Source organism: Leptidea sinapis, chromosome 20 (genome assembly GCF_905404315.1).
Source record: "Leptidea sinapis chromosome 20, ilLepSina1.1, whole genome shotgun sequence".
Taxonomy (NCBI): domain Eukaryota; kingdom Metazoa; phylum Arthropoda; class Insecta; order Lepidoptera; family Pieridae; genus Leptidea; species Leptidea sinapis.
Window position 1 is genome coordinate 4,328,780 of NC_066284.1, and position 17,790 is coordinate 4,346,569.

Below are 17,790 nucleotides of genomic sequence, written 5' to 3' on the forward strand. Positions count from 1 at the left end.
ACGCGAAGACGAAGATTGTTTAATAAGGATTTTCCAAAGAAGATTCGCTTTTCAGTCGTATTAATCGCTAGTAATCATAAAATAAAATATTAAAGTCTGAAACAAAACAAAAATATGTTTGTATGTGCAAGTTACACGCAGTAGAAGTGAAACATATGAAAAGTTCCTAATTAAAAATACCCATTGAAAAGTATTGAAATAAGAAGCAGTCCTATTTTCTATGATTAACGCGAGTGTTACACGTTAAAATAAATCAGGGGGGTCCCCCTGATTTATTTCTTCAGGCAGTCGCCTGAAACGAGATCTGGAAAGGAATAATAAAAATGTAACTTTTACGCAAAAATCTTATGTAAAAACGAAGTTTCAATTACGTGCGTTTTATCCTTAAAAAAGTGTTAAGCTATCGCATAGCTTCTATCGCGGGCCTTGAACGTGGAGACCGAATCCAGAAATTCCGTAACGAAAATAACCTAACACCCCAATTACTACATGTATATAGATTTTTCGCCATGATCACTACAGTTGCCGTAGAACAGCGGTTATCACGTATGCTTTTTGTGCAGGAGGTGCCAGGTTCGAGCCTGGGGTACGTCTTGATTTTTTTATCTCGTTTTTTCAATTTTTATTATTATTAACATTTCTCCGAATCCAAATTTGGACGAGGTAGATGGTTTCGGCACCAAGGTTTAAATCAAAAACAATTATTATTCACTCACACATACAGCAACTACTTGAGAGGGAACAAGAAGCGAGCAAATTTATTACTGGTGACCGTAAGCTAACTTTCGGCAGAAATATTGTTAGCATGTTTTAATGCTTATCTCTGTGCTCTATGCACCATCTATCGGATGAGATATGAACTAAAAAGACAGCCAGTTTCACGTTCAACACATTTTATTCATCGCACTTTACTGGAGTACACAGAAGAAGGGTCGAAAATACTTGGTACAAATGGTAATAAATTTCCACTTAGTTTGGCTGGCAATTTCAACACTAACTTCGCTGATAAAAAATCAGAGGGGTTGACAACTTTTCTTTCGAAAATATTGAATTTGGAAATGAATAATGATCCACAAGAATCCACAACAAAATGTGGGACCACCATTGACGCGGTATTTTCCGGATATTTAGAAGATATCAAGTCTAAAACTTATGTTTCTTATGTCAGTTACCATAAACCTATAGTTTCAATGATAAATATTCCTGAATAACCTACATGTATTGTAAGGTAATAAAAATATTTTGAACAATACTTACTGACTAAAAGAAAAAACAGTCGCTTCATGTAAACTGTATATTTATAAATACATAAAAAAGAATTAGGATTATTGAAAACAATTAAAATTTTATAATTTTCAATGAGTATTTTTAATAGGCTACGAGAGATTGAGATGGATGTAGAGTATCAGGCTAAATGTAAGGTTTACTATTTTGCACCAAGCTTAAAGAATATTTAATATTATAATGTAAACAAATATATTACAAATTATGCAGGTTTACAAACCCTTCAATCATACGTCCTCGCGCCAGTATTCATCGACCTCACGAGCCTGACGTAGGAAGGAAATGAATATCACTCCTCTTCAATTGTTATTCGCAGCTTTGGAAGCCTTGTTGGAGCAGGTACCTGGGCTCGAACCCGACGTTTCAGCTTATCCTATAAGTGTTCTATCGTATTCAAATCCGGGCTTCGAGCTGGCCAATCCATTGTATGAATCCGACGTTGCATAGATACAAATTCAAATCACACACACATCATCACCACGTGAACAACGTGCATTATTATATACGTACCTAACACTCAAAATGTTTAGAACCGGCAAGTTAGAAACATTGCTAATGATAACTATTTTAAATTTCAATTTTTGAACTCTTTAGTATAGTTGTATTCATTTCTCATTTGTTTTTGTGAATTGGCGGCAAATCTAAAACTCTTGTTACGCGAGAAAATTTTCGGTCAATGATTTATTATGACTTTCGTTGTGGGCTTACTCAACAACAAGGCTATGTAGGCTGTGATTAGCATTTCTTAATGAAGCCCCATCTCGTGCCACTATTTACAATTGGCTTAACGAGTTTATGCGTGGACGTAGCAATCTCAATCATGATCCGCGTAGGGACGTCCTTTAACAGCGACTACTGAAGATAACATCAGTGCTGTGCGACGCATGATAGAAGAAGATAAGAGAGTGACCTATCAGTAGATACGGGCAAGCCGAGGCATTGGTATGTGTCAAGTTAAAAAAATAAACGAACATTTAGGCGTCAGGAAGCTTAGTACCAGATGGATTACCCACATTTTAACCGACGACCAGAAAAACCTTCGCATCTACTGGTGTCGCCAAATGTTAGTTATGTTCAACGGCGGTGACTCAAATGCTGTATTTGACATCGTCACAGGTGATGAAAGCTGGATATATTGCTACGAACCCGAATCCAAAAGACTATCAGCTCAGTGGGTGTTTGCTTTCGAGGATCGGCCAAGAAAGGAAAAAGTCAAGGAAAAAAGATGATTGCCCCATTCTTTGGTCGGAAAGGTCATTTCGCGACAGTTGTGCTAGAAGATGGAAGGACAGTTACTGCAGACTGGTATATCAATAGCTGTTTGTCTTGGAAAAATTCGACAGCAGCACCCTCGAAGCAGGATCCTCCTTCACCACGACAATGCTTCAGCGCACTCCGCAAATATAATGAATATTTTACTATGGTTGGTGTCGAGATAATAAGTCATCCGCCATACAGTCCTGACCTGGTGCCCTGCGACTTTTATTTATTGCCAAGAACTAAAGATAAAATTCGAGGTATTCGCTTTACGAGCCCTGAAGATGCGGTGAAAGCGTACGAAAATGCCATGCGACCACGCCAGTATCGGAACTTAACACCACTTGCAATTCGTCGAGGTGATTTCGCAGAACAATAAGTTGGATATAACGATCTGCCCGTACCTGGACGGCGCTTGAATGCTCCAGTCTCTAGGTATCGTCTTTAAACTTTTTACACTGCAGATCTGCTGATTCGAAGTTTTCTAGCGACCACACATTGTGTAAGGCCTTGCTTGACGTAGAGCGACAGCTTTAGCTGCTGCCTGAGGTCCGTGTCCATTATTGACCGAAAAAGTTGCAAAAATACGCGCGTCTGATCAAACGATTGACTAATACTAAAGAAATGATAAGAAATATCCGACTACCCTCATTGAAGAAAAACAAACGCTGATCGCGATATCTCTGGTCAAACAGAGAAAATCATTAGCATCGTGTTAGTTGATTGATTGCATTGTGAGTTGTCGGTCCCTTAGAATAAACTTAATCATGAAACGTACAGTTGTAAGTCTTATACTTTTTGAGAAAATCAAATCGGAGATCCGAGGTTGTTGGTGGCGCGGTTTATTTGCTGTCCAGTGTAGTTTCAAGTAACATACCACCCGGCTTGCTCTTGGGGCGCAAGCTTGTTCTATATGAAATTAATTTGAAAAACTGCCAAATGCGTTTATCTTCAAAGTAAAGTTACATTTATAATATTTATTGACATAATTAGTATAACACTTTTTTACTAAATGTATATAAATAAACATGAAACTGAAGTACTTATCTGAAAACCAATTTTTAGAAGTTTTGTCTGTCTGTTTGTTCTAGTTCATCTCCAAAACGGCTGGACCTATTTTGACAAGACTTGTACTTTTTATGAAATGAATTTACGATGAATGGTTCTATGAAACTGCTTAAACCCATCAAAAGGCAACAACTCAAATTCTAATACAACGGTATGCTGCAGAAGACAGGTGCCACAACCGCGGTGGTATTAATTTATAATACAAAAGTCCTAGACCTTTACGACCACCTTAGACCAAAGTACCTACCTAGTCAATATGTAGTCGATTGGGTAGGTCCACGTTGCGCCCCTTGTGTTTTGGCGTAACAGTATAAAGAGACAAAAATACTACAGCACGCTTCACGAGGTTTTCGCAACATCAAGAGATAATAATTGAAACGTCGTCTATCAGACCATAACCATCACGAAATAGCCCAACTGGGGAAGACGACGATAGAGATAATCTTATATAGGATATCTACCCTATACGCTATCGTCGTCCCGGCAATTATGAAGGATCTTGAAAATATGGCTACGTGTAAATGTTTTACACGTCCTCATTTACGTGAATGTCTACAGTTTCCATAGTTGTAATACAGGATCAGACTGTTTTAACGTATAACAGTTCAATAGAGGACGTGCTTTCATAGATCCTTTCAGTTGAAGGAAAGAGAAAGAAAGAAATAAAATCATATCAAAATCACTTTATAGGTCACGGAAATGACACTTATGAGTGTCAAAAAATTACTTTTCTTATTGTATTTACCACCATTTCGTAAACGGTTGAGCTAATGAGAAGAAGTGGCAAGAAACTCATCGCCACTATTTTAAATAAACATTTACATTTTCATCACTTTACTTTACTTTATTTCAATTACAATATACGTAAAGTGATGCAACAAAAATACCTCATTAATCAAACTATGCTGGCAGTTTTTAATCTTATCACCTGCTAAGTTCTTGTCTAAAAATGATTATGTCTATTATAGTATCTTCGAGCCAAATTACGTCACAAAATTAGCTAATTTAGTACAATCACGTCGGCACAATCTTACTTATGCATGTATTTAGGCTAGATTAATACTTTATGACTATTTGCCGAGACACAGTGGCCTAAATGCTAATAAGAAATACCCACATTGCTTTCGAGAATGTGAAACAAACGTTTCTATGACGACAATATCGACCGGCGCCTTTTCCCGAAACCTTTGTTCATGTTTGCGTGAAACATTGCTTAAAGTTTGAGAATGTCTGAACGCACGCAGACCAAGCCGACATTTCGTTACATACAGTCACACCTTTAATGCTACAGGGAGGATAATGGAATGCAACGTTATTTAAAATCGTTGCTTATATGGCTGTAACAATTATTGTTTGTTTGAATGGAACAAGCGCATTAGCGGAGAGCGTACAATGAGTGCACGCGCTAAGCGAACCGCGACCAGCACGATGCGCGAGAGTACTTTTTTAAAGAGCACTCGAGAGTAGTCATTAACTGGTGCACCGTTGGGAGTGAACGCGACGTGTGCAATACGGGCGTGAAAGTGTAATGGACAGTGCGCGGCCTCGGCGATGCTGTCTGTGAGCAAGCCGGTGTCTTTAGTCCAGCAGAAGAAGCAACAGTGGGCGCGAGAAAGAGGTACCAACCTACTTGCTTATAATAAGACGATTCCCATAATACATTGAAACACAGCACAATCATTAAAGAACGCCATTCAATTAACAACATACGTGCCTTGAGTTGAGTTAGGTAGGAATATTTAAAAAAACATTCGTTTTTAGCTATATTTATATTACTCATTAACTGCATGCCAATTAATTAATCTTTGTTATAACTATGTAAGAAAGTAATTGTAATTCGAAAGATTTGTCAGATCTCTGAGGATAATAATACTTGCTGCGTAAATGGATTTTTGTTTGGATAAGATAATTCTTATTTATATTATGGGCATAATATAAATAAGAATTGCAGGCCCTACTAAATAGATTATCCTGTATTAATGTGAATATACATACCTATAAGTATTTTTAAATTTTTGCGAGTTATTAACATCTCAGTAGCATCAACTAATTTTCATAAATCAACAATGACATGATTTTATTCCTAAACTAACCGATGCCAAAGAATATGTAATAAATAGTACAAGTACTGACGCGCAACTTCGTGCACCTATGCACACGACTGAGCACGTAGTGCTTATAAAAATCGTTTTTTCTTAAAACTATAACAACTTTATATTTATAAAATGTAGATATCGCAATATTTCTTTTTAGATAAGCACCAACTATCTAATGAATAAAACTTAGAAGACCTAAATAAAATGTATCCAGTAGTTTTTTCGTGATGCGCGCCCAATGAAAGCCTCTATCATTTTATTTATATAATCAAAAAATCAGAGTAGCCTTGTTCGTCCTCCTAAATATTTTGTTGAAATTATGTGAAATCAATTTAAGCAATTAGTTAAATATTTAATATGAAAAATTATTTTACTTTGATATTGTATACTTAACTAGAATATATTTTGTAAATTTTGAAGTAGATTTGTGTTTTAACCGCCACACCACTATCATACCATGTTAATTATTCTGCATATCATATTAATAAATATATTGCATATCTCCAACATGAAATGTTATGCGGATGATGATAGCCTGGAGCCCCTTTCAGTAAATCGTGGACCAGTGCCGGAGAAAATACAACTTTTTTTTACTTTAACTTAACAAAACAATTTTTGGTAACCGCGTAAAAACCCAATTTGTCTTATCACCGCTCTTCGACAACCCTCCCCTTAACGCTTCGCCTATTATTGGAATATTGGTTCTGGTAATCTTGAGCGATGGCCAATTCCCTGGTCATCTGAAAGGCAAAACAAATTGGCTGCGATCGAACTGGGGTCATAAATACAGTACTAGAATACTTCAAGACAGCCTATCACGTATTTCTGAAGTGTGTGACTTTTCTCTGGTCTGGTGATGTAGAGCTGCCCGAATTGCCGGCACTCGGGATCGAGTGCTGAATCAACTAAAATCATAATCGCTTTTTTTCATGTTGGTTTCATTTTTCTTTTCATTTTACCACCACTTCGGAAAAGGTTGAGCTTTAACGAGAAGAAGTAAGCTCGCATAATAAATAAAGGTATTTATTATGCGAGCATTAATATAGAATTATCCTGCAAGTACAAGTAGCGCCCGTTCACGAGCATGACGTACGGACCAACCATCGCCTCCCTCGACCATTTTTCAGGGAAAGGAACGACGAAGCCTGTCACGAGAACTCAACCAAATAACAAAAAAGAATGTTCGTCTACATATTATGCAATACTCACTAAATAGCTCTGTGCACGGCTCGATCACTTATGCCCGGTTTATAGTTTGTTAAGTTAACACTGCAGGTGTTTAGTAATCAAGATGTGAACGGACGCGTGAAGTGATTAGTTTTAAGTGCGATTAGTGCTTATTGATTACTACAAGTGAATATAATCAAGGTCTATTTTTGCTGTTAAGTGACCTCCCCCCTTGTACTGTTCCACTCCCCTCTCTCGCAGTTCGCCTGTACTAATCAGTGTGTCAACACGTGTGTGTTATTTGCGCAGTGTCAAGTTCAAAGCGAAAATGAAGTGGACGGAACAACATACTTTAAAATTCGTACAAGAATACATAAAGTATGAATGTCTATACAATGTAAAGTGCGCAGAATTTAAAAACAAACAGTTGAGAGATGCGGCCCTACCACTACTTTGAGCTTCTTCCTAAACACTGTGTAAACGGAGATGGAAAAGACTACTTAACACTTGTGACTTATCGCGTAAAGTTAACGCTTAACACTTATCACTTCACACTTGGCAAAGTGTAAACCGGCCTTTAGCTTTGCGTAGAGACGTCCGCGTCGCTTCATTATGTGGCTTCAAACGCATTTAGTGGTTTACGAGTGTTGTTCCGAAGATATTTTTGACCTGATTCCTACCGCCGCGCCGAATCCACCTTTACACGACAAGCCACTATAAATAAATAAAGTATAAATCTTTTTCTCTAAGATAAATGTTTTATGTTATTTACCTTGGAAGCTGAAAATAGCCGAAAACATTTTAATTTCAAACCGCTTAAAAGTTGCAACCGGTTACAAACTATAATTTGGTGCCTGTAGATAATTGAAATTCATTCAGTCAAGCTATTAATATTATTTATTGATTTTAATTTTGTTTCTGTTCTAAGTATCCATCCCTACTCTGTGGGCCTAATATCGATTACTTACATTTTTATAAGGGTGAGCCTTAACTGATGCAGTAAGGGTTCCGTGGAATAATTTAAAATATAATGTGCCGTAAGAACGAAGGTTTTTAGACGGAATTTTGGAAGTATCATGTATATTTTATACTTATTGAAATTTTGCTAAGTGCGCGTGACTGTCACATAATATAATAATCATAGAATACGTAGGTAACCATACGTGCGGTGATATTTTAAGATACAATTTTTTTTAAATGTTCTTGGCACTGCGGAGTATGATATTTCGAGAAGCTGATTTATAAGGAGAATAAAGTTACAGAAAGATAAAATTTATATATAATTAGTAATAAATTATTATTATTACTTATAATTTAAATAACAAATTTACCCTTTATTGCCCTAGGACCTAGGTATATCCTGAAACCTTGACTACAGCATATCTCTCAGTTAAGGGTGCATCATCGCAAAGATCTCCTCAAACAGTTTCCGTTGAAATTTAAACTATTAAACATTTCCATAGCAGTTCATAATATTGTATTAGATAATACGTAATATATATTTGACAATTCGTAATACAAAAGTATTAAATAAAATATAATCCCAGATAAGTATCGTGGTAAGCATTGATTAGCGAAAAAATTCTCCACTTAGATATTGGCAATTTAGATGGTCAAAAAGCTTACAACTATTCACGCTCGTAGAGCAGCCGCACAGAAACTGGTCTTTATACAATATACCCCTCCACAGGACTCTTTCAGATCTAAGTCCATTTCCAATTACTGGTCATTGCATACAAAACAATCGTCTACATACCATAGTCAATGAATCCACCAGAAGTAGATTCTTAAGATCGCCGAAAGGATGAAACACGCGCGTGGTCCATACTAAAAGGAGCCAGTACCTGGGATGACGTGAAATCCAAACGCAATTCATCAAAGACTCCTTCTTCAAGGACCAAGGTCATCATTAGCTCCTGTATAACTGGGCAAACGGTACAATAGAACCAAAAAAGGAAAATTCCCGTCTCCCTATGTGACCAATGACCCACCCGACGACGGCGCATTCAAATGAGAATTGAGGGGTGACCATATACCATAAAATAAGCCCAATGCTCTTACATTGATGTCCGACTTGTTGTTCATGTTCACGATATATGAACAATAAATTCAAGCTCTAAAGGTTGATGCATCCAATATACGATAATTTATATTTATACAGTTTATTACTTTTTATGAAATATATGATATTTATAACGCTTTTAACTTTGAACACGATTCATATATTGGATGCAGCAACTCATTATACTAATTTATTATGTATATTAGGTACAGCCATTGTAAAATATTCTATTTGATTTAACAAAATGGCCGTTGTGTTTGTTAACAAAAACTATTGGACCGATTGAAAAAATTCTTTCACCTTTAAAAAGCTGCATCTTCACTGAGTGTTAGGCTATATTATTTTTTTATACAATACCTATTTTTAAAATACTAATCCCTACTAAAATGTAATAATACTATAATAACCCAAGGTGTGAGAAAATTGGTTATTTTTTTATTAAAGACCGTTTAATACCTGTAAAATACATTTTCAGTTATTAAAATCGGATATTCCATTCACAAGATTTCTAAAGAAAATAATGCAATAATAAAATAACAACGAAGTGAAATAAAACTTTTATGTTAACAAAAATAAATCTACAGTCTGACTTAGTAGACTTTTCTCTACCACGAGATCGGCATCTACGCTAGTGAAACCGCAGGACATTGCTAGTCTATTCATAAAGGTAGAATATGACGTCAAGCCACTTACTACAACCTCGGAAAAAGAAATGGCAAGAAACAACATCGCATCTCTTTACCTTTGTTGTGGAAGTCCATGGATAAGAAGTGGTGACGCAACCGCGTCACCACTTCTTATCACGTGATCTCGTTTGCCCCTTTTTTTAGACGTTGACAAACGCTCGTTTGCCACTCTTATATAAAAAAATAAACTCCAGCTTTTAAATCATTAACAGCTTCAGCATTCTACTACCACATTATACATTCTCTGCAAAGCGATGCTACACAAATTCTCGAAAGTTTCGAATTACTTAATTAAAATTTCGACGACCCATATAGCCGAATGGTTAGTGACGCCGACTACTAAGCTAGAGGTTCGAATCCCGGTAGGTGCAATCATTTATATGATGAATATGGATGTTTGTTTCCGAGTTATTATGTATTTATGTATGTTTAAGTAAGTACATATCGTTGTCTTGTACTCATATTACAAGGTATGCCTAGTTTGGGGCAAGATAATTTGTGTGTCAATATTATTATTATATTACTCTGGACTGGGAAGAATGGAATTAAATCATAAAACACCTAAAACAGTAACGAGTTCAGTAGATGCATCACCCTACACAAACTGTAATTATTATACATTTTAGTGAACGATAAAAATAATTACAAAACTCTATAAATTAAAATTACATAAAATCCAAGACTGGGTTCCAATATCTAATAAGTAATAACCATAAAACTACCATTATTCGTTTAAAATGACGTAAATCTGTTTCCTACGTCCACCGTTCGCCGGTGTTTTGCGAAGAGAAAGGAGCAATAAAATAATAAATAACTGTTGCGAAAGAATTTAATTTGTATGCCAGATGCTTAGCCTCCGAAACGATACTGGCCGTTTTTTGACAAAATAAAAAGTGCGATAAAATAGCTGCTTACTGCGACTTGCACGCGATGCTACATTTAAGTTTACTTTATACTTTCATAACCTCTTTATTATGTTACAAACACATATAATAATAATATAAATATTTAGAAAACACTTTGAGTAGCACACTGCTTCTCGATTTTGAATGTTTTAAATAGCACATTAATCACTAATGGAAGAAAGATTCCTGACGAGAGTGCAAAAGCAGGAGGTCTACTCGCAAAATCGACAACAATACATTCGGAACGGTACGATAATACTACGAATATATCGCAACTAACCTACTCTAACAAATGTTCGAATTCCTTATCGTTTATCGTTACCATAGACTAGTATTTTGATTTTTTTTCGATGTTAGTGTGAATATAATATGTTCAAACCTAAACATTATCTGTGCTTTGTCGCTGTGAAGTGTCAAAAGTCAAAACATAGTTTAGGCGCTAAGGACATGCCATGCCAGACTCTGCACCACCAATTTGGTATCATTTACACATAATGTAAATGAAAAAAAAATATGTAATGAATATAACATGACTATTTAAAATTGAATAAATAATACAAAACTCGCGGATAATAAAATATAAAAAAAATTAATTCAACCCTTCTCGTCGACTTCCTATTTCTCAGGCGGCCGTTTGCATTATTTCTACGCATAAACGATCAACAAAATGACTTAAATAACTTAGTAGAAAAAAATACTCTTGAATAGTAAATCACATATAACTATTTTAATAATATTTATTAACTATGTATGTTGTATGGCAAATATATCTATACAACTTGAAACGATAATAGCAACGACAGCCTAGATGGTGTCGTTGAGATTATCGTAAAAGTGACTTTTGATTATTTGTGAAATTCGAATATTCGTCTCTGACATTTTCAACTAAGAGTAGAGTTAGGACCGATAATATCATAATGAATAATGTTTCGTTCGTTCAATCATCGTTTCGACATTGAATACGACGTAATTAAGAGTAGGATTCGACACGACTAATGCCACGATTTATCGAATATCGATTTTAGGAGTAGGCCCCCAGGAACTAGACGAAGTTGAGGGCCTCAATACATCCGAGCAGTACCGCATTTTCCCTCGAGTGATATATAGTGCGCTTTATCTAATATATAAAATTCTCGTGTCATGGTGTTAAACTTTGAACTCCTCCGAAACGGCTTGACCGATTCTCATGAAATTTTGAGTGCATATTGGGTAGGTCTGAGAATCGGACAACATCTATTTTTCATCCCCCTAAATGTTTAGGGTGGTCCACACGAATTTTTTTTTTTATATTTTTTTGACATTTTTTTTTAATTTGTTTGATTATGAGTCAGCATTAAAAAATACATACAACTTCAAATTTTCAACGGTCAACAGTTACTTTTGTATCGCGATTTTAATATCGGCAATACAACGTTTGCTGGGTCAGCTAGGGAGATATATAATTGTACCTACTCGCTTATACTTCATTATTGAGTATAACTACGAAGAAAATACAAAATTAATAATATCAATTTTAGAAAGATAGATAATAAACTGCATATATTAAATTTACACTAAACGCAAAGACCTTTGTTCAGAGTTTTTTTGATGTCTATTTAACAGCTTTTTTAAAAAAGTTCGAGGTTGGCAATTAGCAATAGGCCAATATCAAAACAAAACAAAAAACACGAGTGAAGAACACGTTGGTAATGTATGTATATGCAACTTAACACCACCACAATCCTCTGTATTTCATCATAACAGTTGCGTAAAAACTACAGCCTTATTATATTATTTACAAATTCCGTCTCATTTTAGCTATTGAGAAAGAACCCATCAAAACACTAGGTTAAGACAGCGTAAAATAAAACTTAAGAACAAGACAATAGCGATTCCAAATATTTACTTCTAATTGAACCAAGTTTAGAACACCTCAGCCCCATTATCACACCACTAATAACTTCAGTTGATCAAAACAAAGGCAATTTAAAAAAAAATATAGCTGATAAATTCAACAAAACCTAACAAATATTCGATAAACAAGCTTATATTACGAACCGTGCGTGATACCATCAAGTTACTTATTCGTTTTTATTTTGCATAGGTAAGGAGGTACTGACGCTATCGATAAAACAGAACCTCAATTATAGGATAAAGGGGAATGTTTACAATTTTTCCTTAAGGAATGAAAACAGCCCATTTTTATTCACCTATCAGCCATGGAAGGTTCGATCAACATTATAATATCAACTTCAAATAGATTATTAACTGAATTATATAAATTTGTACTTATAAACAAATTATCAGAAGTGGAATTCTAAAAAAAGAACTACTTGGTTAAATATTTGGTGGATTGTGATCCACCAAATATTTAACAGTTTCATTTTTTATTTCAGAAGAAATGTCACAACTTTATCTACCATGGGGCGTAAGCGATAGGCAAAGCAACCGTTTACAAAACCGCAATCAATTCGCAAGCACACTAGAACTACATAAAGCATACTATCCAGAAACAGATACACAACGCCAACGGAGTCCAAGCTTACCGCCAATTCACCATCTAGAAGTAAATAAGACTGCTGCTGATGACAGAAAGACTAGAGGTGTAGTCAACAGGAATATACCCAGTGCACAAAGATTTTCATTTTACGACGAGGACGCTGAAGGCGATACTTCTGGTTACGGCAGTGAAACAATTAATCATAACACAAAGGCCATGTCGGATAGATTGCCCGCGGCCAATAATAAATACAGTAATGACGCCGTTGTTGCATGGCAACAGAATGGGAAAGAAATTCCGTAAGTTGATTTTTAATATTAAACGTGTTCACTTCTACAAATCAAATCATATTCTTTCTATAACATAGAGAGTAGATATAGTCACAAAAACGGTGTCATTATAATTATGAGGCCGAATCAATACTTTTCGAAGCTAAAGATATATCTGATTAAATATAAACAGATAAACAAGAAACAAAAGAGCTAATTGAAAAAAAAAATATTTTGTTTAAATGTTTTACATCATAACATATTATTTTGCTTACGTGATATATTATATGAATATCAAAAGTGTAACAAACGTGAAACCTGGAATCAGAAACGGCATGCCGAGATGTGTGGATCAGATTTGGAGAAATCCTATGACAACGTGGTGAGGAATGAATTACACTGATCAGGTTTGTAGTCACATTGGTACTAGACAGGGATGTGTTGCATCACCGTGATTGTTACAACTAGTCATAGACAGGTGCCCAGGGCCTTGGCCACATACAAAGAACGACGGCGAACCAAAGCCAGGCAACGTTCTCTACTACTACCTCTCTACCTTTCTCATTCACTCGTCTACTTTCTTGGCATACTATCTACTATATTTCGTGGCATGTCTTGCTTTCGGATCCGGCATAAAACATCCTCCTCTAAGAGTCTCCTAAATGCTAATCATCAAGCTATTTTATCATTATTATTGAACATTTATTATATCCATTTTTTCAGTCAGAGAAATATTTATTACCGTCACCCCAAACACTCAGAGCTTAAAATTTACATATAAGAACCTACTTATACCATATACCTATATTTTAAGAAGCTGAATTTCTCATACTTACCTGTAATTTGATGAATTTATAGAAGTTGGAATTTACAGACAAAAGGCCCAAAACGACCGTACAGGAATGACAGAAACGTGGTCAGCAAGAAGTTCGGGCGCCGAAGAAGGAAGACCCCGTTGGGGCGACCGAGGAGTCGCTACAGGTCGTCTTTGGGAACCAACTGCTCCAAATGCAAGGTTACCTCAGGTAAAATTATTACAGAGCCATCGGCAATCGTCGATCCATAAAATTATCATTTGCGTGGTCGTAGTATTGATTGCACTAATGATTATATCTCTCTCAATATGTAGTACCGATGGCTCTCACCACGGAGTCCCCGGTTCGATACTCAACCGCCACATACCAATGTGTTGTTCGAATTCATATTAATTACGTTTATTCGACTCTTTATAAGTAGGGTTGGCAACGCTCTTGCGATTCCTCAGGTGATTGACCACCATGTGACCTGTGTTTACCCATTGTATTAAAAAATAAAAATAGTAAAGTCAGATTCCCTTCTTGCCCGTCCACCATGATTGTGTTGCCCGCGGTAGCTAAGCCTAGCGAATCTCTGTAAGAAAAAAGCGATTCACGCGATTGTATGAAACGTGCAGTCATTGATAGATTAACAGATGATGGATATAATCTTGTAAAAAACGGAGATAGCCGTTATCTACTACGTTTTTAACAACTGTTTGATTCAAACTTAGGCGAATTATACTTCGTCGCCAATCGCCATACTGTAATTACTACTACATATTTCAAACTTATGTCAAATCACTGCACGTTTTCATACCAAACTCAATTTAAATTTTTATTTAAGCAGTTCCGCCTCTTAGTTCGTAGAATTTACATCCTCTTTGGCGGTAGCTTAAATCCTTGGAATATTAACGCTACAGAAGTAGCGTTGGTAACTTCATTACAAATACAAAGGAAAAGCGATATACAACTTAGGCTGAGATAGAACGGGATACAGCCATTGATACATACGTATAAAATAACGAAGAATGGTCTGCGCCTGTAGCAAAGAATACGTAATAGTACAAGTACCTACCAATAGTAATAAAGCTAACGAGAATTGCACCAAGTAACCAACGAGTTCAAAATTGATCCAATTACTAACAACGTATTATTTAATGTAATTACCCTTAGGTGCCTAATCAAAACAAGAGTACACCAGCGTGGGTAGAACGGGGATTAAATATGATAGAAAACACATCTGACATGCTTGTCATAGACCAAGGAAGTTCAAGTAATTCAAGACTAGAATTTGATAAATCTTCTTGCAATGGCAGTGATGAAGGAAGGTAAAATCAATACTGATACATTTAATTTTATTTGCATTCTAAAAATACAACAAATAATATTAAGGAGTTGTTCCAAAACGGGCCATCTCTTTTATACGTTTACTAGATATAGCATCAGATACGATATACGAGTAGTAGGTATCAGATTACGCAAACAAGTTACTGTCCTATTTGTAGTGACCATATTCAATAATTGAATTGTTGTTGGCAGTAATTACAGCTTCAATAATTATTTCTAAGCGAGTTAAATGAAATTTACAAATTATAATAGATATATTATCTAAATATGATATAATATTAATTAAATATTATTATGAATATTAGGTAATATTATGTCGATTGTAAGACTCAGACCGGTTAGACGTGATAGTGACAACTAGCAGACATATTATCGCCATATTTAAATCATTCCAAATGCCGCCATGGTTTATTTTTATATTAAAAAAAAAGAATAAACAAGGAGTATTTCAGTGGAATTTGGGGTCATTTATATTCAGTTCCAAGCTAATCATTCTAGTGCCTGGCGTAATATGCGTGGGGCAGGGCCAATACTTTTCTGGAACAACTTCTTTAGAATTTAGATAAAGGCAGTTTTTACAGTTTCACTGTATAACACATAGTTACTTTATTTTTTACTCTTACCTTTACGTAAGGGGCAAGGGAAGTATGCAGCAAGTACAATAAATAGATTTCCCCTACTCTTAATTTAATATTTCAGAACATACCTTCGTGGGCAAAATGTTCCTTTAGAACCTGAAATAAAAGCACAGAGAGAAACGAAACGAATTAAGGCATTAGAACTTCAATCGGCTATTTTAAGTCAATTAGAAGAGCGTGAAAAACAGAAACAGGACGAAAAAGAAAGAAGGCTACGAGAAGAAAGACTCGAAGAACTAAGAATTCAAAGACAGCAGGACGAAGATAGGATGAAAGTTGAAGAAGAAAAACGAAGAAATGACGAAAGGCTAAAAAATGAACAAAAAAAAATTGACGCTTTAAAAAAGGCACTCGAGGATGCCGAAAAAAAAGCAAGGCTCGAAAAAGAAAAACGGTTCAAGTGTCATAAACAAGCTGTGTGTGGAAGTGTATTCAGTGAAAATAACAATATAGAAAAAATCAATGAAAAACAATGTGAATCCGTTCAATGTAGTCCTAAAAAAATAGCAAGTCCTACAAAATCAAGTAGGACGTACGATGTACATTCGGCTTACAGCCAAAAAAAGGACAATATATCTCAACCGACGTCTCCCTTGAATTCACCTCGATCTATTGGAAATGGAAACTTAAACCTATACATACACACGGTGCCACCGCTAAAATTAGCCGATAACCAATTTAATATACTACCAATTGGAATTGCCAATCCAAGTGAAAACAATTGTCAACCAAATAGTATACAACTAGCAGTATTAGTTCCGCAAAATTTTAATAATAGTTATTACAGTTTATCACTTCATTCAAGCACACCCGAAGATGGGTCCAACCTAGGCAAAGTATTGACCCCTAGTAAATATCGCAGTATGAAAACGAAAGATGTTTCTACACAAACTGATGATCAGCTATGTAAGGACAGAATAAACGTTGATGGAACAGACAGATGTGGAGATAATGTCTACGTAAATATAGATGAAGATGCTCCACAGGAAACAAATAATACAAAGAAGGACCGTCGCTTACGTTATGATAACAAATTCAGAAAGGAGATAGAAAATCGACCTAAATGGGGAGCGAACCGCCCTCAAGCTCAGTACAAAAAGCAAAGTGAAAAAGATCCATTCTACACACAAAAGCGTAAATTACGCCAGAAATGCAAACCTACAGTAAGAGAATATTTATCCCAATCTAGTGAAGATAGCAGATCACCTAGTCCATTGGCTAGTACTGATAAAAACTCAGAAAATTGGCTCAAGCCGCGATACTCTTTGAGTCAATCTTATTGGAATGCTAAAAACAATAGTCGAGATATATCAATTGCTAATGATGAATGTGAGAATGAAACCAAATATTCGTCAGATTTTATTTCCCTTTCACAGATATCAAATAAAGATGATACTAAAGGAACAAAGATGTCTCCATCAAAACGTTTAACTCTTTCGCAAAAGTTCATCAATGATAAATACGGAAGCAGGCGATTGTGGCCTGAAGAGGCAATCGGTAAAATCACAAAATATAATACTGATATTGATCTACCTAAAAGAATCTGTTAGAAATACTTATCGTACTTTTTTATTAAACAAATTATATTATACTTCTTTTTTATATCATAACATAATGGATAAAGATAATTTAATTATAGACAAAAATAAGCTAAATCACATAACTCACAAAAAAGGGGGTCACTTACGTTTTGTACATACGTCACGCCAATGATTACCAAGCAAACTTGTTCTGT

General features: G+C 35.5%; 2 protein-coding genes across 4 annotated transcripts in view; one reads left to right on the top strand and one right to left on the bottom strand.

The window, feature by feature from the left end:
- Nucleotides 1–17,790, bottom strand: part of LOC126970337 (thioredoxin, mitochondrial) — a 325,706-nt gene that overhangs the window by 279,810 nt on the left and 28,106 nt on the right. The gene's annotated exons all lie outside the window — the stretch shown is intronic.
- On the top strand, nucleotides 5,000–17,607 carry LOC126970291 (reticulocyte-binding protein homolog 2a). Of its 2 annotated transcripts, none has more exons than XM_050816123.1 (5): nucleotides 5,000–5,227; nucleotides 12,901–13,303; nucleotides 14,148–14,298; nucleotides 15,244–15,398; nucleotides 16,117–17,607. In XM_050816123.1, the coding sequence occupies exons 1-5, from the start codon at nucleotides 5,161–5,163 to the stop codon at nucleotides 17,603–17,605; spliced, it is 2,265 nt and encodes a 754-aa protein (XP_050672080.1). In that variant the 5' UTR covers nucleotides 5,000–5,160; the 3' UTR covers nucleotides 17,606–17,607. The 2 variants fall into 2 exon arrangements, with proteins under 2 accessions (XP_050672080.1, XP_050672081.1); XM_050816124.1 differs by lacking the exon at nucleotides 5,000–5,227 and adding an exon at nucleotides 13,602–13,680 and having other exon boundaries at nucleotides 13,176–13,303.

Coding starts and splice junctions, on each gene's coding strand:
- LOC126970291 (XM_050816123.1), top strand. CDS start 5,161: ATGCTGTCTGTGAGCAAGCCGGTGTCTTTAGTCCAGCAGAAGAAGCAA. Junction 13,304..14,147: donor CAGAATGGGAAAGAAATTCC/GTAAGTTGATTT, acceptor TGGAATTTACAG/ACAAAAGGCCCAAAACGACC. Junction 14,299..15,243: donor CAAATGCAAGGTTACCTCAG/GTAAAATTATTA, acceptor AATTACCCTTAG/GTGCCTAATCAAAACAAGAG.